At 56.4% G+C, this 18,073-nt stretch overlaps 4 protein-coding genes and 3 non-coding genes across 7 annotated transcripts; 4 read left to right on the plus strand and 3 right to left on the minus strand.

The window, feature by feature from the left end:
* The first annotated feature begins 2,489 nt into the window (after positions 1–2,489).
* P884DRAFT_291682 (glycoside hydrolase superfamily) lies at positions 2,490–5,963 on the plus strand. The gene is made up of 8 exons (XM_069444113.1): positions 2,490–2,696; positions 2,823–3,030; positions 3,120–3,205; positions 3,267–3,564; positions 3,635–3,723; positions 3,846–3,949; positions 4,000–4,296; positions 4,346–5,963. The coding sequence occupies exons 1-8, from the start codon at positions 2,679–2,681 to the stop codon at positions 5,727–5,729; spliced, it is 2,484 nt and encodes an 827-aa protein (XP_069298189.1). The 5' UTR covers positions 2,490–2,678; the 3' UTR covers positions 5,730–5,963.
* A 16-nt stretch (positions 5,964–5,979) lies between these two features.
* On the minus strand, positions 5,980–6,272 carry P884DRAFT_299272 (uncharacterized protein; the record flags this gene model as incomplete). Its single annotated transcript, XM_069444678.1, has 2 exons — positions 5,980–6,193; positions 6,256–6,272. The coding sequence occupies 2 exons, from the start codon at positions 6,270–6,272 to the stop codon at positions 5,980–5,982; spliced, it is 231 nt and encodes a 76-aa protein (XP_069298190.1).
* A 1,007-nt stretch (positions 6,273–7,279) lies between these two features.
* Positions 7,280–7,372, plus strand: P884DRAFT_t72. The gene has a single exon. It is a non-coding gene; the product is annotated as a tRNA-Phe (tRNA).
* Positions 7,373–9,402: 2,030 nt separating this feature from the next.
* Positions 9,403–9,528, plus strand: P884DRAFT_t73. The gene has a single exon. It is a non-coding gene; the product is annotated as a tRNA-Arg (tRNA).
* A 505-nt stretch (positions 9,529–10,033) lies between these two features.
* P884DRAFT_t74 lies at positions 10,034–10,119 on the plus strand. Its single transcript has one exon. It is a non-coding gene; the product is annotated as a tRNA-Ala (tRNA).
* An 867-nt stretch (positions 10,120–10,986) lies between these two features.
* On the minus strand, positions 10,987–13,132 carry P884DRAFT_299274 (nucleophile aminohydrolase; the record flags this gene model as incomplete). The annotated part of the gene is made up of 5 exons (XM_069444679.1): positions 10,987–11,023; positions 11,122–11,558; positions 11,684–12,146; positions 12,265–12,785; positions 12,872–13,132. 5 exons carry the CDS (start codon positions 13,130–13,132, stop codon positions 10,987–10,989), a joined length of 1,719 nt encoding a protein of 572 aa, XP_069298191.1.
* A 1,448-nt stretch (positions 13,133–14,580) lies between these two features.
* Positions 14,581–17,106, minus strand: P884DRAFT_269278 (glycoside hydrolase family 37 protein; the record flags this gene model as incomplete). The annotated part of the gene is made up of 5 exons (XM_069442260.1): positions 14,581–14,728; positions 14,825–16,566; positions 16,639–16,763; positions 16,826–16,889; positions 16,951–17,106. The coding sequence occupies 5 exons, from the start codon at positions 17,104–17,106 to the stop codon at positions 14,581–14,583; spliced, it is 2,235 nt and encodes a 744-aa protein (XP_069298192.1).
* Between the last annotated feature and the right edge of the window lie 967 nt (positions 17,107–18,073).

Consider the following 18,073-nt stretch of genomic DNA (forward strand, 5'->3'; position numbering starts at 1 on the left):
ATGCATGGCCTTTGTGTTTGAGGGCAGGAGGAAGCGTGGAAGGAAGAAGAATGACATTGGCGAAGAACCCGGCACTTGGGCGGGTCAACGTGTACTAGAGCAAAGTTTAATTCGTCCACCACACCCAAGTCCTGTGCACTTTGTGGGGGCAATTTAGGATCAAGGGGGAGGTGGAGAAGCAGACCATGCTACCTTATATTAACGTGCTACACTCCGTACCTTACATGCTGCAGGACAGACGTAGTGCGGAGGTACTTTTGTAGAGCTACATGTACTCCGTATGTAAGGTATGGAATATGTATTTGTATTTACCTTGGCGTGCTTGACCTCGTGGACCCCTTGCTGCGGTCAACACAGCCATGTTACCCAACCTAGGGAACAATCTCCTGAAGGGTGGTGATATTCTTGAGGGTTTCAAATTGTTGATCGGCAGATAACTTCGTTTGCGCTTCCGCACGTACAGTATACTCCGAAATGGGGGTAAGGGTTAAAGTTTTTACGATAAGATGCTCAGGCGGCTTTTCTACTAACCGTACTACTCCGTAGTTAACCAGTACATTGATCTAGGGCACGCTCTTCACTCCAACGGGTTTCTCCTTCCTCTTGTCGGATGGGGCCTTCTTGAGCTGGACACTTAAGTTTGCTCGCCCGAATCGACACGATTGGAGGGGATTGGAAGACAATTTGGTGACTACGGAGTACACTAAGCAGGTCGCTCACAAATGAGAACGGGCATGTTTTGAGGTCGGAAATTTTGAGGGGAGGATCGGCATGTTCGGCGGGCCGCCAACTCCTCGGCCACGTTTGCCCTGAAAGCCATGGCTTGGCGGGTGTGCTTTTGTGGACCCGAGGAGCTGGGTGTGGCACCTGCGTGGGAAAGGATAGTTTTACTTGGGTAAGGATTAGTTATCCGTACTTGTTCTGTGTACACTAAGCTACCGGGTAGTGTAGCGTAGTGCACATGCAAAGGAGTTCGGCCAGTTGGAGGTCGGCAGTCTCTCCCATCAAGGGGGGGGTATAGTAAAGTGGGAGAGGCTTGTTGAGAGTTCCTGCCCTTCGGAGTAGCTCCGCACACTACACTAGCGTACTGTGTAATCGAGGAATCGCTTGCACCACCTTACTGTAGTAGGTACGCTAACGTTACACTTAACCCACTAGCGTAGTTTAGCATGTACACTAACTCTTCCGAGGTCCCAGGAAGCTCGGTTCGGGGCGCACTTCGAATACTCGCCGACAACATCGCCTTTGTCTCCAGCTGTTCCCGGAACCCAGCCGCGGTCTCGGCCGGTCGGCGGGGGTGTTCAGACCGGCTGGGGCAGTCTTTTCCGGGCGATCGGCACCACTGTTGCTTTTTCTGACATCAACCTCGCCCCGAACGAATCCTCCTATCCCGTGATTTCGAATTTTTCTTCTTTATTTCGACTGCTAGCCCGAGCGGAAATGGAGCTGCCTAGATGTGAAGGGGAAGTAACTTATCGCGTTTCGGAGTGCATGCAGGGAATACTCCTGGAGGAGCAAGTAGGTTTGATGCGAGATTCAAAATCGCAATAACCAGCGTTGTTAAGGCACGCAAAAATAGGTAGTGGACTCTTTCCCCGGATCGACTGTCTGAGCCTACCATCTGCCATATGGCAACCACGTGGATCTCTTGTCACTTTCAATGTTCGACGTACAGGGTCCGTTGCTTTTTCTTTTGAGATAGCAAAAGAAAAAAAAAAGGATTCTATTTCGAGGAAACACACCGTGCACGCTGTCTCTGCGTCGGAGACAACACGAGACAAGCTCTGCAGATGTGCATCGGACTGGCGATAAGGGATGACGAAGGCGGCGCCACAAGGCGAGCAGCTTGAATTGGTCTAGTCTCCTCGTTTCAGAAGTCTGTTGATGCGGCCCCGCCCGCTTATGCGTTTTCACCCCGCCAACCACCGTTTTCGACTCTCCACGCCGGAGGTTGGGGTACCAAACTAATCAGCACTTCACGGGGAAAGCAGCACTACATATGCTTGTTAGCAAATTGGTCACTGTCTGAAAGTCTCTCCATGTACGGGAGACATGTAGCTGGCTGAGCGTCTTGAGCAGTCCCTCAAGTAACATTTTGCGTTCCATTGTTTTTTGTGCTGTGGTTGGTCTCGGGTTACTGTGTGACCCCGCACGGCACAAGACAAGAGTAATGGGAGGTAACAACGACCGACGACTTCCTTCGACCAACCTGAAAGTAACAAGCTGACAGGAGTAAACAAGCAAACCCGAGGTGCTCAAGTAATTGGTCGTCAAAGTGAAATGCAGCTGTCCCCGTCGCGTTGCTGAGAGCTTTCTCAAACCGGATCTCGAGTGTACATGTACAGTACACTGTAAATCCAAATAGAAGGTTCAAGAAGCCGTATTTACCTAGGTGCCTGAGGTGTTGTATGTAGGGTAGTTACTTACTTAAAAAGCTCTATTAAAAGATGATTGTCTCATCATCAGCCAACCAGTGACTGACCAGGCAACTGCGGCCCTCTCGTCCGTTCCGCAAGATCGCAGAATTGCGTTCTTCACTTTTGACTGAACAGGGTTACATACCGATAACATCCCATTCTGCATCACACCGCAGTAACTACGTCTTATCTGCCACGGCCCGCCAATCCGGGTTTCCCAGGTCATCCTTCAACCAACCAACACATCACATTTGTACAACAATGTCGACGACCAACCCCGTCTCCAAGCCCCTCATCGCAGACAATGCCACCACAACCGCCGCCGCCGCCACGGCCGCCGCCACGGCCGCCGCCACGGCCGCCGCTTCGGCCTCTAAAGGCAATTGACAATCAAGGCCGACGCAGCGCTTCCCGTTTCTCCGCACGAAGCGCGGCATCGCCCTCGTCGTCGCCGCCGTCCTGCTCATCGTGGGCGGCGGTCTGTCCGGGCTGGCCGCGCTGCGCACCCGCAGCAGCGGGGACGGGGACTCTGCGTCGGCAGGCGAGGATGGGGAGGGGGTGATCAAGGATGACTCGTGGTTCTACGGACTGTCGCCACCTGTGTATCCCTCGCGTGAGTAATTCCTTCTTCTTTTTTTTTTCCTTGTCTTGCTCCTTTCCTTTTCTTCATCATCATATCTTACGCGGCTAACGGTGGTGTAGCGAATATTACGGGTGGTGAAGGCAAGTGGGTAGAGGCGACGAGGAAAGCCAGAGAGTTGGTGCGGAGGATGACGCTTGAGGAGAAGGTGAGTGGCCTGTTCCGGAGCGGCTGCGGGCGATGTTACTGATGAGCGACGGGGTGGGTAGGTCAGCTTGACTGCCGGCGATGGCACATTTCCCGGCTGTTCCGGCTCTCTCCCGGCCATTCCACGCCTCAAATTCCCGGGTATGTGTCTGAGCGATGCGGGAAATGGGCTCCGCGGCACCGATCTCGTCAGTACCTGGCCGAGCGGTATCCATGTTGGTGCCAGCTGGAACAAGGCTCTCGCCCGCCGCCGGGGTTCTGGAATGGGAGGCGAGTTCAAGACCAAGGGTGTCAATGTGATCCTGGGCCCTGTCGTCGGGCCAGCTGGTCGAGTGGTGCTGGGCGGTAGGAACTGGGAAGGTAATCCAACTTTTTTTTTTTTCCTCCCCAAGAGTATGGACGCGGCTGGTTACTAATTTAAATCGATCAGGCTTCTCAAGCGACCCCTATTTGTCGGGAGTTTTGGTATCTGAGACTGTCGCGGCGGTCCAAGCAGCCGGCGTTATCACCAGCACCAAGGTAACGTCTCTCTTCTTCCCATCATCTCGGTGTCTCTTTCACACTACGCCTTGTTCCATCTTGCTTCCTCTGCTGGATCCTCCCTCCCAATATCTATACCATATCCGGCTGACATTCACTAGCACTATATTGGCAATGAGCAAGAGACGAACCGAAACCCCTCCGGCGACATCCAGTCCGTGTCATCAAACATAGATGATAGGACCATGCACGAGTTCTATCTATGGTAAGTCGTGAGCTCCTGCTCCTGCTCCCCTGCTGCTAATAATGTGTCAGGCCTTTTCAAGACGCTATCCGCGCCGGCAGCGGCAACATAATGTGCTCGTACCAACGCCTCAACAACTCGTACGGCTGCGCAAACAGCAAGGCGCTCAACGGGTTGCTCAAGACCGAGCTCGGCTTTCAGGGCTGGGTCGTAAGCGACTGGGGCGCCCAGCATGCCGGGGTCGCCGCGGCACTGGCAGGCATGGATGTTGCCATGCCGAATGGCGATGCTCTCTGGGGTGCGCATCTGGTCGACGCCGTCAACAATGGTTCGGTTTCCGAAACTCGCGTAGACGACATGGTTGTCAGGTAAATGCCGCCTCATTGCCGCTTCATCATCGCCTCCTGACAGCCGCAGGACGCTCGCGACATGGTACCTGTTGGGCCAGGATCGGGACTTCCCACGGCCCGGTATCGGTATGTCCACGGATCTCACGAGGAATCACAGGATTGTCGACGCGAGGAACTCCAGTTTCCGGTCAACACTGTTCGACGGTGCCGTCGAGGGTCACGTTCTGGTCAAGAACACCCGAAACGCCCTGCCCCTGAGAGAACCAAAGATGCTGTCTGTCTTCGGTTACTCGGCCAAGAACCCGGACCACAACAATCCCTCGCCCGGCCAATCGCCCTGGCTCTGGGGCTCCGAGTCCTTCAACTACACCGAGTTCGGCGGCCGCTTCTTTGGTCTCCCCGGCGAGTATGACTCCACGCCCATCGCCTTCAACGGCACCATCTACTCGGGTGGCGGGTCCGGGGCCACGTCGCCGGCCACCACGGTCTCCCCCTTTGACGCGCTGGTCCAGCGGGCATACGACGACGGCACGGCCCTCTTCTGGGACTTCGTCAGCGGAGAGCCCTTCGTCAATCCCGCGTCGGACGCCTGCCTGGTTTTCGGCAACGCTTATGCCGCCGAGGCCGCCGACCGACCCGGCGCGCGCGACGACTACACCGACGGCCTGATCAGGCACGTCGCAGACCGCTGCGCCAACACGATCGTCGTCATCCACAATGCGGGGATCCGCCTGGTCGACCAGTTCGTCGACCACCCCAACGTGACGGCCCTCCTGTTTGCGCACCTGCCCGGGGAGGCGTCGGGGCGCGCGGTGGTGTCGCTGCTGTACGGGGACGAGAACCCGTCGGGCAAGCTGCCGTACACGGTGGCGCGCAACGAGTCGGACTACCCCGTGCTGGGCCCGGACGCGGCGGCCGAGGGGAGCATGTTCGCGCGGTTCCCGCAGAGCAACTTCACCGAGGGCGTCTTCCTGGACTATCGGCACTTTGACGCGCGGAACATCACGCCGCGGTACGAGTTCGGGTTCGGGCTGAGCTATACCACGTTTGCCTACGACAACCTGGTGGTGGAAAAGGTGGCCTCCGCGGGACGGCTCGGCGAGTATCCGACGGGACGGATCGTCGAGGGCGGCCAGGAGGACCTGTGGGATGTGCTGGTGGAGGTGTCGGCCGAGGTGACCAACACCGGGAAGGTGGCCGGCGCCGAGGTTGCGCAGCTGTACGTGGGGATCCCCGCGGAGGGGGCGCCGGTGAGGCAGCTGAGGGGCTTTGAGAAGCCGTTCCTGAACGCGTCGGCGACCGCGACCGTCCGGTTCCCGTTGACGAGGAGGGACCTGAGCGTGTGGGACGTGGTGGCGCAGAAGTGGCGGCTTGTCAGGGGTGGCGAGTATAAGATCGAGGTGGGCGGCAGCAGCAGGGACTTGCCGCTCGTTGGGACGGTTACGATCTGAAGGTCTTCACGTCAGCGCCGGGGGTTGTTAGGAGTTTGCTTGTATTTTCCCCATTTCTCTCCTTTTATCTTATTTTACTCTATTTCCTTTTTTTCTGTCATCCTGTTTCCCAGGGATTGGTATATCATGAGACGGAACGGACATTTATTTCTTAATGTATGGCGACAGATATGTTTTTTCTTCTTCTTCTTGACTTACGAAGCGAGGGTAACATGCATATATCATATATCATGCACAGTACAGCTTGGGATTAGTTTGCTGCTACGGTTTTCCTCTTGCGCTTGAAGCCCGGCTTTGGCTTCTCGCGGATCAGCTTCTCGAAGGTCTTGACGATGCGGTCATAGGCCGGGTGCTTAGAGAAGTCGTCGAACCACAGCAGGGAGGCGCCGTGGCCGGGGAAGGTGTCGGGCGTGGCAGCGCAGGATCTTGCCCGTCGGCACGGCCAGGTCGGCGACCACGTCGCCCTCGGTGTGGGATAGGTTCAGTATTTCTTTCTTCCTCTTTCAGGGGATCGACCTATCCGTACTCGTAGTTGCCATGCATCGAACCCCCGGCGCAACGCCAACACCGCGGACCCGGGACAAGGCCAACAAGCAATCTTTTTTCGCCCTGCCAAAAACGCTGAAGGTCGTAATTGATAGACGCGCCTGCTACGCCAACCCTCTCGATTTGGAGTTATTCACCTTTCGGCCGGGCCAGTCAGCCCGAAGGCTAAGGCTGTCGGCTCCGTTCCACCCCAACCGACGCCCGGATAAATCCCATGGGTATTATTCCCACGAGTGCGGCCGAAGAGCTGGGGACCTGCATCTCTAATTTCCCCGCACGAGGTGCCGTGCCAAGCGACGGGGATTTCAGACCATCGTAACCGCGCCGACTTATGATGCTCGATATTTCACCTTCTCGAAACAACGTGAAGAACGTGAAGGGCGCGCCTTTGTTTGGACATTGCCGAATTAGGAAAACCACTTACATCAGGTCCAATTGTTATTGGAGCCCCTGCGGGAAAGGTCCGTGTTACGGCGTTAGTGTCAATCGCCATGGTCACGGTCATGAGATAAGGGCGGACTGTTCATGACAGAAATATAGCTGAGCTTGTTTATACATTATCCCTGGAATTTAGCTATTTGTTCACCTTTGCTTTCTTGTTTCGCCCTTGATCTCGTTCCCTTTTCCTCAGGCGTTCGAAAACAAGTGCAAACAAACGAACACGCATCGAACCGCATAGCGGTGTAGATCCGTTCTGTGCTTGTCACGGCTAACGCTGCTCTCTCTCTTCACTCAAACTACTAACAACCGTCTACCTGTCCATAGCATCCCTGAGTATCACCAACTCAGTAAGTGTAGCATGCATAACCTCGTTGAGGAGTGGCTCTGGAGTCGTTTTTGCCCCACCTCTGTGCCGAGAACCTCCTGATATACGTACGGTTCCGTAGTGTGATCCGCACTCCGTACGGAGAACAATCCCAGCCGGCTCCGTCTTAACCCTCCACGACTCCACCCTTTCTCCCACAAGATGAGCTTTGTTTTCTCATACAATTGACCAGTTATCAGCGGGTTTAGCTCAGTTGGGAGAGCGTCAGACTGAAGCCCAAACTTCAGGAACTTAAATCTGAAGGTCGTGTGTTCGATCCACACAAACCGCACTAGAATCCAGGGTCCTCCCAGGCCCTCCGTTTTTTCTATCGAATTTTTTTATTTCGGTTCTTTGGAGGCTTCACTGCTCGTTGTTCTTGTTTCTCGTTCAATCAGTTGATGATTGTAAGGTGGTGTGTAATCGTTCACGGACGGCAGAAAGAACGCACTGCTCTAATTAACCCTAATAGGTAACATGCCCGCTACTAGCTTCCAAGTTTCTACGACGTTGATGTCGATTCCACAGTCCACGTTATCAGGTCAGGACCATGAGACCAGTCTCGTAAAGTATGGCGTCGGAGAGAACATGGAAGGGAGGCACTCTTGCGGCAGCCGCATTGCGTTCTGTTCCTGTGCGCCTGTCGGTTTCCATGTCGTGCCTGTCGCGTATTACCTCTTTCCTTGTTCGGCATCACCCCTCTGCACGGAAGCCAGGCATTCAACAAACCAACAGCCATCTTTGGAACTCGGCAATGGACATCTATCGTACCTTCAAGCACGACCAAGCAGGCTACACTACTTCATGCGTGGTAGGTATGCATTCGCGTCGCCCCACCCCAACCATCAAAATCACTGACCAGTGACCGAATAGGACGGTTAAGCCGACATAGAGGATTGAACTAAGGGCATATTTCAACCAACTCGGATGTCCCATCGTGAACACGGAGGACCGCGTACGGGAATGCGAGTAGAGTTATGGGCGAGTAGTTCTCACTTGTTGCCTGGATACTTCAGAAACGCAGCCATTGCTTGAAATTGGGGACACCAGCCACGAGATGCTGCACACCAAGAGCTAGCAACAAACATCCGCATTTGTGTAGATCAGCAAGCAGTAAGCAGCTCAAGGAAGCAAGGGGATGATGGGCCTCAGGAGTCACAAATCGCCACGCGCGACCAAAGGGTATGAGTTCTTTGCTCTACTCTCCCTCTTCCTCCTCTTCCCCCTTCTCCATTTCGACTCCGGCGCTCTATCAGCAAGGTGACGATGCCGGGAAGGAGCACGGCCTCGTCCTCCTCGGAGTCGTGGCAGGATGAACTCGCCGTCGCCTTTGACCTGGGACAATCATACGGGTACGAGAGCCTACCTCAGCTAGATTCAGTCCGCGAAGCATGTTCAGGCTCGCCGACCCTCTGACGCGCGTGCGCACACATACACATACAAAACAGGGCCTCGGCAGCGCAGCGTCGTCGACCGCATCCCCGAGCTGCAGGGCAACCGCGCCACATGCTTGGGAAAGGTGGAGCTCATCATACCGGGCGATGGCGACGACGACGACGGCGACGACGACGCCGGCGCCTTCGCGGCCGCTCGCGGGGCCGCGTTCTGGATGCACACGGGCAAGGACCAGTCGTACTGCGGCGGGGTGCGGGAGGCGGCGTGGCAGGTCTACGCGGCGGAGCAGGAGCGGATGGCTTCCGCGGGCGTCATCTCGAGCTGAGCCGAGAAACTGACCTGACGATGGATGAGGAAGCTGCTGCAGCGTGTACGAGGTCGCTTGCGCTGTAACCGTCTCGTGACGTGCTTGCCTGCCTGCCTGCGCTGGCTGAGGCCAAGGCTAATGAAGAAAAAAAAATAGGTTTGTACGGATACGGGTCAGTGATTGTTCTGCCTGCCCCTCTCTATCTTGGTTCAACACGAAGCCCCGGTATTCCTCTCCCCCACAACCATCAACGTGTCGACTACTCAAGTACAAATCGGGACACGTAGTTCACAGCCTTGCAGCCACTGCACATGACATTATCTGCGCGGTTGGAAGACGCCCAAAGGCGACGTCCCCCCGAACTGCCCGTTTGCTGCTCACACACGAAGTAGTCAAGGGTTAGGGGTTGAGTCGGCCCGACAAGGGGGGTGGGGGGTGGGGGATTTGACCGAAAGCAGCGTGGTGGGAGTGGAGCACGGGTCATCCAGACAACGACCCGAATCGAACCAATCGACATCATCACTTGTGCAGACTTTTGCTGGCCACCCCACCGGTGGATCAGCAGCCCGGCCATCATGAGTAGCAAACCCGCCAGCCCACCCCAACAAATCAACTCGTCCGGCCTGATGGCGCAATGGTAGCGCGTTACTTTCCGGTCTCCTCCCGACTCCTCTCGACTCACGGGTCGAAGAAGCGCGAGCACACGTGGCTGGTAAAGGTTCTGGGTTCGAGTCCCAGTCGGGTCGATCTTTTGCTGTCCAGTCCCAGAATCCAGGGAGGATTGTCTTTTTTTCTTGTCTCCTGTCATTTTTTTTATTCTTTTCTTTCTCCCCTAGTGGTTGGTGCTCATTGCGCAAATGGAAGCAGGCTCTCGTGGTGTCTGGGAACTTTTATTTCAGTGGCCGGGAACGAATCACGGACGCCTGTTCGAGGAACCCATTGGCGGTGGGGCGCCCGTCAGATCCATGGAGCGGCTTGCTGAGCGCCTTGGACAATAACGTACGCATCTGCGTGCATGACCGAGCTCATATATGGTGCGTCAGGCCGAGAGAGCCCCGGAGGTTCTGGACTTGAAAAAAACAACAGTCTTGCAATCTCACACGGTCAACAGCACATATCAATTCCGTGTGCGGTGTTCTTCAAAGCGACAAGACTGAGAAGAAGCATCACTAGGCATGGGTAAGTTTGACGCGGCATCTAGGCCATATTCATATTCTTTAAACCCTGCGTTCCACCAACACAGGAGTCTACGGGCGTATGGTCTAGTGGTATGATTTCTGTTTTGCAATGCCTCATTGTATTACAGACGGTCCCGCGTTCGATCCGCGGTACGTCCATAAGGACTCCTCTTTTTTTTCTTCTGCTTCATTTTTACTCCTTGCTCCGGTACCGCAACTGGTATCTCTTTACAAGGCGATGTCTAGTACCAAGTGTTTGTTTCTCCAATTGATGCGTCAAGCTGCTGGACATCGAGTGTCTGTCGAACATGGCAGAATGGTGGCAGATAAACATCCTTTTTTATCCTTTGTCCTGGGAATGGAAGTACGCTCTAGTTACCAAAATGCCACAGATCGCCGAAAGTAATCCGTACATAACACACGCCATGAGCAGGCAGTACTGCAAGGGGACAGTTGGGTGGAGCTGATGAGTCAAAAACCAGAAGTCACCTCAAAGAAACACGACTTCGCCAAACCAGGCACCAGATAGTGTGATACATCTTAATGAACCAAGACCTCTCGTAATCCACACAACCGAGGAGAAGGAGATAGGAGCGATTCATTACCACATTCCTATTCTTTGCTCCCTCCGATCCATCGACGCTGCCAACGCAAGTGTAGCAGACCGCCACCCCGCCCTTGGCCATATGTATGTATATACAATCCATGCATACATACAATGGGTACACGAGCTACATACAAGCCCTGCCACCCACGGCGTGAACCTCCTTCTCGGCCAACAGGCATCCTCCTTTTGAGCAAAAAAAAAAAAAAAAAAAATCCGACCCTCTCTTTGTTTTGCCCTTTGATTCCCGCACAAGCCATCAGGCGCAACGAGAAGCTAACCGTTTCTTCTTCTCTATCCGTCTATTGGACATGTCAGAATGCTCTAAGCCCTTTTTTTACACCCGTCGGGCCCCGTTTCAAGGCTCCATGCATGCAACAGTTCGATGATTCAACAAAATTGAGCAAACACCATGCCAACCTCTATCGGGTAGTCGGCTCGTTCGCCAGGTTATGAATGCTGAAGAGAGCAGAGGTAAGGAAACACCCGTTAGCAACTAGCCCCTTATTCGTGAACGAACGCCAACAGCAGAGAAAAGAGAGAGAAAAAAAACGAACCTGATATCTTGCCTGTTCGGCGGGTTCGCCAAGGCGGCGATCTTGTCCTCTCCGTTCACATCCTCATCGGCCCCCACCTGTCCCAAGCCGGCAGCGCCGCCGTCGACGAGTGTGCGCTTAGCCAGATTGACGGGCCCGCCGTTGCCGGGGGCTGTTGAGGGCGTCGGCACCGCCTGCTCGGCGATCTTGCGCTTCTTGCCCCGGCTCTCGTTGAGGTGCTCGAAGTAGCCCTCGGGCACGGGTGTGCGGTACTTGCCGCAGAAGACGCCCACCTCGAAATCGGTGACTCTCCCGCCGGGCGCGGCCTCCATGCATGCCGACTTCAGGTCGTCCAGATCCTGGTAGATGACGTCGTCGGCGTTGATATGCCGGGCAATGTCCTGGCGCGTCTTTTCGTGCGCAATGAGTTCTTGTGGGGTGGCCAGGTCGATGCCGTACTGTGTCGGGCTGTTAGTTTCTCGGACGGCTAGGCGCGAAAGACGGCTAGGCGCGAAAGGGGGAAGGTTCCGTTCCCCCGGGGAAAAAGGGGGGGGGGGGGAGGGGACAAATCAGCTCGGCTTACAATATGAGGGTACTTGATGGGAGGCGCGCAGCTCGCAAAGATGACCTTGCGGGCGCCGGCCTCGCGCGCCATGCTGACAATCTCCCTGCTGGTGGTACCGCGCACGATGGAGTCGTCCACGAGGCAGACGACGCGGCCCTGGAACTCGGACTCCATGGCGCTCAGCTTGCGGCGGACGCTCTTCTGGCGCGCCTTCTGGCCGGGCAGGATGAAGGTGCGGTACACGTAGCGGTTCTTGATGAAGCCGTTGGAGAAGGGCTTGCCGAGGCGCTCCGACACGACCGCCGCCGCCGTGTTGCTCGTCTCCGGGACCGGGATGATCACGTCGATCTCCTTGATGCCGTCCTCGCCCAGCACCTCGCGCAGCTTGTCGGCCAGCTTGGCGCCCATGTTCTGCCGGCTGCTGTTGACCGAGATGCCGTCCATGACGGAATCGGGCCTGGCGAAATAGACGTACTCGAAGCTACGAATCACCAGCATCTCGGTTAGACACGGCCGCACGACACCGATGCGTATCCCGGAACCGGAGTCGGCACGCCCGACAAGAGGCCCCGGGGGTTGGGGGTGCAGGCATTACTTACACGTCGGGCGAGTAGGCCTTGGCCTCGGTGACCTGGTGGAACTGGGGCTTGCCGCCCTTCTGGATGAAGACGGCCTGGCCCGGGAGGATGTCCTGGAAATGGCGGAAGCCGAGCTGGCGGAGGGCAATACTCTCCGAGGCCAGCATGTAGTCGGTGCCGCCCTCGACGGTGGGCGAGGGCCGGCTGCCCATGATCAGCGGGCGGATGCCGAACGAGTCGCGGAAGGCCAGGATGCCGAAGCCGGCGATCATGGCGGTGACGGCCCAGGCGCCCTGGCAGCGCTGGTACGTCTGGGCGAGCGCGCTGAAGATGTCGTCGGTGTTGACACGGGCCTTACCCGTCTCGTTGAGGGCGTTGGCAAAGACGTTGAGCATCAGCTCGCTGTCCGAGTCGGTATTGACGTGGCGGTGCGCCTCCTTGTCGAGGAAGTCGCGCAGCTCGGGGGCGTTGATCAGGTTGCCGTTGTGCGCGAAGCAGATGCCGTAGGGGGAATTGACGTAGAACGGCTGGCTCTCGGCGCTCTGTGTGCGAAGGCAGCAGGGTCAGCCCCCCGAGACAATGACAGACAGACAAGACGACACGTTGGAGCAATGGCAAGAAGCCCTACCGAGCTCGTTCCCGCCGTCGGGTACCGCAAGTGGGCGATGCCCATGTATCCCGGCAGGTCCGCAACCCGCTTGCCGTCCTCGAACACCTTGGAGGCCATGCCATTGCCCTTGCACTGGAATATCCTACCACCAGCCCCGCATGTCGCGATGCCACAGGCGTCCTGGCCGCGGTGCTGGAGGTAGTAGAGGCTCTCGTGCAGGTCGACGGCGGCTTCGATGCTCGTCGAGTCGGCGAGGATGAGACCGAGAATGCCGCACATCTTTGCCGGTCCGGGGAGTTCAGCCTGGAATTCGACGACAATGACGCGGGGGGGAGAAGGCGGGGGAGGGGAGGGGAGGAGGGGAAGGAGCGGCGGGCTAATCGGATCGAAGGAGCAACTGCGTCGTCGAGAGGGCCGGACACCGATCTTTTGAGTGGGTGTTGGGATCGGTGCGGGACGGGGATGAAATTCAACAAGAGGTTGTGGAGTGCCGAAGTCGGTCTCGACCGTTTATTCACACCTTCAAGCCCTCTTCACGCTGTTGACTTTTTGACACACTACCCTGGCTCTTGGAAAAGGCAGGAAAGTGGAGATCGGGAAAGAGAGACTAAGGCAGGACAGGCAGCCCGCACGGATGACGAATTGTATTTCACCGTCGCGGGAGGAGAGCCAAAGGCGATATTGATAAGCGGTGGCAAAGGAAATCCAGAAATGCTTCCATTTTTTTTCTTCTAAAGTTAGAGTGGTTCTCTGTTGCCGAAGGACGGGATTGCGAAGCCCTCCATATATGGGAACGAGGCGGGGAAAATTTTCGGAGGGGCATGTCTAGTACTGCGGGGCAGCACATGCAGCGTGGAGAGAGCAAGATTTCGCGCTTGGCATGCGTTTTCGGCTTGGCCAAAGTTCATTCCAATAATATGAGGCGCTCTTTTGACTCCTGTACATAGTATGTACTACTACTGTATGTACAGGACTCGTCACAGCTAAGGTTAACTACCCACTGCAGCGGTTGGCTTCGGTGCTGTCGGTTTACCAAAACCCCGGAAAAGTGGATTCCGGAAGGTGACCGGAAAGTTTCTAGAGTGTGACCGGAATGACCGGCAGGGCTCAAGTGGCATTGCATTTTCGCACAACATAATTTAACCTTATTTTGATTTTTGCATCCACGGCGACCCATCCGGGCATTAAGTTGGCGTCTGCGAGCCAAACCAATATAAACACAAAGAGCGACAGTAGCTGAAACCTGTTCCGGGAAACACCCTTTGCAACATAAACTAAATACGGATGTACATACTGGAACGCCGAGCCGAGCCGGACGTTCCTTATCATGTCTATCTAACACTACCGAGATCCCCAAGGTAAGGTAAGGGGAGGCCCGTGGCCTGCCTAGCTGCCTCAAACCTTTCTCGCTCTGCCCCATCTTCAGCCCCAAACCTGCCTTGACCTCCTTTATCTAGAGTAGTAGTAGGAGAAGCATCCTGCCTATCCCTCTTCGCCGTTTCCTTGAAGCACACCCCTAAACCTTGCAGTCGTCCAAGAATTATGCACCGAGCTAAGCTAGGTCTAGGGTACCTAGACAAAAAAAAAAAAAAACTTTCATCTTTCCCAAGAGAAAAATTTAATCAGAAAGACGAGAACATCCACGTCCCGAAACGCCGACCGGTGCCTAGTGGTGTACGATGAAGAACGAAACCCTTCGCCCTCACGGGGTGGCTCGCCTGGCGCGATCAAACCAGCTCCGCAAGAGCCTTGGCCCGATTCTCCTCCACCGCCTTGACAAAGGTCTCGTAAGGGGTCAGCGTGCCCAGCGCACGACGCATGTGGGCATTGACAATTTGCAAGCCGTATATGTAGCTGGCGTTGACCCAGCCGAATCTGTCACACATGGTTAGCTAACCGCCATGTCTTTTTGTTCCCCTCCCTCCCCCAAAATTTCTTGATCGCCCCGAGACACAACTCTGGGTAACTTACCCCTCCTTGGCAACACCTTTAAAGTCTAGCCCCTGGTTACCGTACTCGGCATCCACGCGGTGCGGGTCGATCGGCCGCGTAACGTCATATTTCTCGACCACGACGCCGTTGAAGTCGACAAAGGCCTTGGTGATCATGAACAACCACTTGTACGCCAGCCGCTCGGCCTCGTCAGTGAAGCTGTACCGGTACAGCCCCGTCCAGGCCAGCATCTGCTGCGGTGCCCAGCCATAGGGATAATCCCACTGGCGATTGGGACGCTCGAGGCCGACCTCGCCGCGGCTCTCCTTAGTGCCCGAGAGCAGGCCGCCAAAGGCCTCGAAGCGCGGCAGCGCCTTGGTAACCATGGCGGCGGCCTGCTTGGGGCTGCTGACGCCGGCCCAGAGGGCCCAGAAGGTGGTGGCGCTCTCGTAGGTACACTGGGTGCGCTTGGCCGTGTCGTAGTCAAAGTACATGCCCTCGGCCTCGTTCCAGAGGTACTTGTCGATGGCCAGCTTCCGGCGCTTGGCGCGGCGGTCCCAGATGGCCGACGTCTCCACGTGGTCGGGCTCCATGTTGCCGACGCAGTACTCGGCGGGCACGACGAGCTTGTCGCCAAACACGTTGCGGATGGTGCGCGCAATGTCTGTCTCGTACTTGAAGAGCAGCGAGTTGAGATCGATGGTGGCCAGGTCGGCGCACACGCCCTCGAATCGGTACGTGGTGTCGTGGCCCGACTCGCGCACCGCGCGGTCGTGCATGAAGTAGGTGTCCAGCTCGGGCTCCTTGAGCTTGCCCGAGTTGTAAGCCTCGACAAACTCGTTGAACGTCATGCCATGCTTCTTGACGTAGGGATCCAGGATGTGGACAAAGTGGCCGGCTTCTGTCTCGGGCGGAACGCCGAGTCCTTCGGGCCGGTATCGGGAGAGACCGGTAACGGGGTCGAGCCGGGGCTCGGCCACCCAGACGCTGTGATATTCCTTGATGGCCGCGAGGATGGCGGTCCGCAAGAAGTCAATCGCGCCCGGCTCGTGCTTGATCTTGTCGTATACGCGGAGGGCCATGTCCGTCAGGAAGGGAGGCTGTGACCGGCAGAGGTAGTACGACCGCGTGGCGTTGAGGATCTTGCCGTAATGCTTGATGCAGAAGCAGAAGTTGAGGACCATGGACTTGGCCAGGTCAACCTTGTCGTGGATCAGCAACCCGAGCGACTCCATGTAGCTGTCCCAGCCGTACAGCTCGTTGAACCGTCCGCCGGGAACGACAAACGGCCGGCCTCTGAGCGTCTTGGCCCCCGTCTCCGGGTCCGTCACTTCCTCCATATCCACGGCTAGCAGCCCGGGCTTGGAGTTGATATCCCGGACGTACTCGGGCGTGATCTTCTCCGGGAGAAGCTGCACGTCCAGCCGTATCTCCGGTCTCTCCTCTGCCAGCTTGGTGTAGTACTCGTACTGCTCGGGGGCGCCTCGGGGCACGTAGATGCGCGGGCGAGGGTCGTCGGTCCAGTCCTTGGGGTCCCGGGCGGCCACCTCGATGCTCGAGGCGTCGATGCGCCTTGTCAGGCCCTCCCAGAAATGGTCCCGGATCAAGCGCGACAGCCGGTTGACGGGGTTCTCGTTGAGCCTCGCCTCGTCGAGGATGATCTGCTTACGACCATACTCTTTGGCGAGGGAGAGCTCTTGCAACAGGTTGGACAGCATGTAGGTGCCGCGAATGTCGAAGCGGTTATAGCCATTGGATGCTGCCGTGCGGAGAGTAAGAACCTGTGCACCCATCCTTTGTTAGCCGGCCTGTCCGGTGCCACCTGTTCAGTTTGTTCCCAGCCACCGACTCACTTTGGGCCCGGAGTCTTCGATCGTAATCTGCATGTTTTGGTCGGTATCCTCCTGCTGCTGCAAGCTCTGGAGGGTCGGCTCGACTTGGATCAGGAAACGGCGGGAATGCGGAATCGTCGACTCGTCTGGAAAGGGGGATAAGCGTCAGCGGAGATTGGCCGCGAGCAAGCCCAGCAGTGCTTCTTACCATGACTCCCGCGTCTGTATGGTTCGGGCACCACCAAACGCTCCATCTGCCTCAGCAAACTATTCTGTTGCGCATTTCGCATCAGCAACTATCCACCTTCCAGGATCGCCCCCAACGCTGCCTACCTGAGAGTACGTGCGCGTCCGTGGGCCGGCGCGGTTGTTCCTGTGACGCTCCTCGGCGGTATAGTAGGTTCGCGCGTCGTCGTATACGTTCGGCATGTCGTCGGTTGACCCGCGCTTCTTCTGCAGGTCCGAAGGCGGGGGCGTTGGACCCGCCATTTCGGTATGCGGATTGAGGGGCATCGTGAACAAAGCTCGGCCGGATAAGAAGAGGAAGCAATGGGGAAGCAGACGTATGTACTCGAGGGAAGCTTGAAAGAGCTATCGGTCTGTGGTCGCTCGTGCTTTGGCGGGTCTGTCGGGGGGACTCGGTCAGTTTGCTTGTCGGGCGAGAGATGATCAAAGGCGGGTCTGCGTGATGCTGAAGGGATAGGTTGTCTGTTCGAGAGGGCCTGTGGCGTTGTTGTTGGGAGAACTTGTCTCATCTCGATTCGGTGTGTAATCTATCGGCTTGCTCGTACTCCGTACCGGCCCCGGGTTGGGGGAGGAACAGGGCCCGCAGGGTGCCACCTACCGCAACAGAATCGACCAGGGTAGCGACTGAAACTGGGGTGTGATCACGAGAACACTCCCAAAAAAGAAGGACGTAGCTAGCCTTTCCTGGCAGCAGCAATGGGGATCAACTCTGGCGAAATAGCGTTGATAACTCTTTCTGGTGGGGTGGCGTAACTACATACAATGCGCCTCTTCGGGAACGAGCGTGGGTGTTGTTGTTGGTCTGGCCGTGGCCGTTGGTGCTGCGCTTTGCCAAGCTTCAGATGGAACTGGGGCGTGGTTAGGTGACCGCTCGCGGGATAGGGGATGGGTTTTTGGCAAACCATTCGCGTGCGACATTGAAAAGGAAAGAAAAAAAAAATGAGACAATAACTTGTTGGCGCTTCTGTGCGAGCAACCTCGAAGGTGCTTGGGACGAAAAGGTAAGACTATCTAGTCTAGTTCTTCGAACAATGGAGTGCCGTGGCGAAATTCACGATGTGCTCCAACGGACGATTACGATTTCCGGGTTGCATGCAGATCTCCGATTTCTTGATTCCAGCCCATTGGTCCCGTCTGTGTTACACAGCTTCACGGACAACAAATCCATTCCGACCCTGAAGCGATCAAGTTACGGTTATGAAAGCCCCGA

Source organism: Thermothelomyces heterothallicus (assembly GCF_042370625.1).
Source record: "Thermothelomyces heterothallicus CBS 202.75 unplaced genomic scaffold P884_scaffold_9, whole genome shotgun sequence".
Classification (NCBI taxonomy): Eukaryota; Fungi; Ascomycota; class Sordariomycetes; order Sordariales; family Chaetomiaceae; genus Thermothelomyces; species Thermothelomyces heterothallicus.

Bases quoted from the DNA above. Each gene is read 5' to 3' on its own strand.
- P884DRAFT_291682 (XM_069444113.1), top strand. The intron at 3,724-3,845 runs GTAACGTCTCTC...GACATTCACTAG, and splicing joins GCGTTATCACCAGCACCAAG to CACTATATTGGCAATGAGCA. The intron at 3,950-3,999 runs GTAAGTCGTGAG...ATAATGTGTCAG, and splicing joins ATGCACGAGTTCTATCTATG to GCCTTTTCAAGACGCTATCC.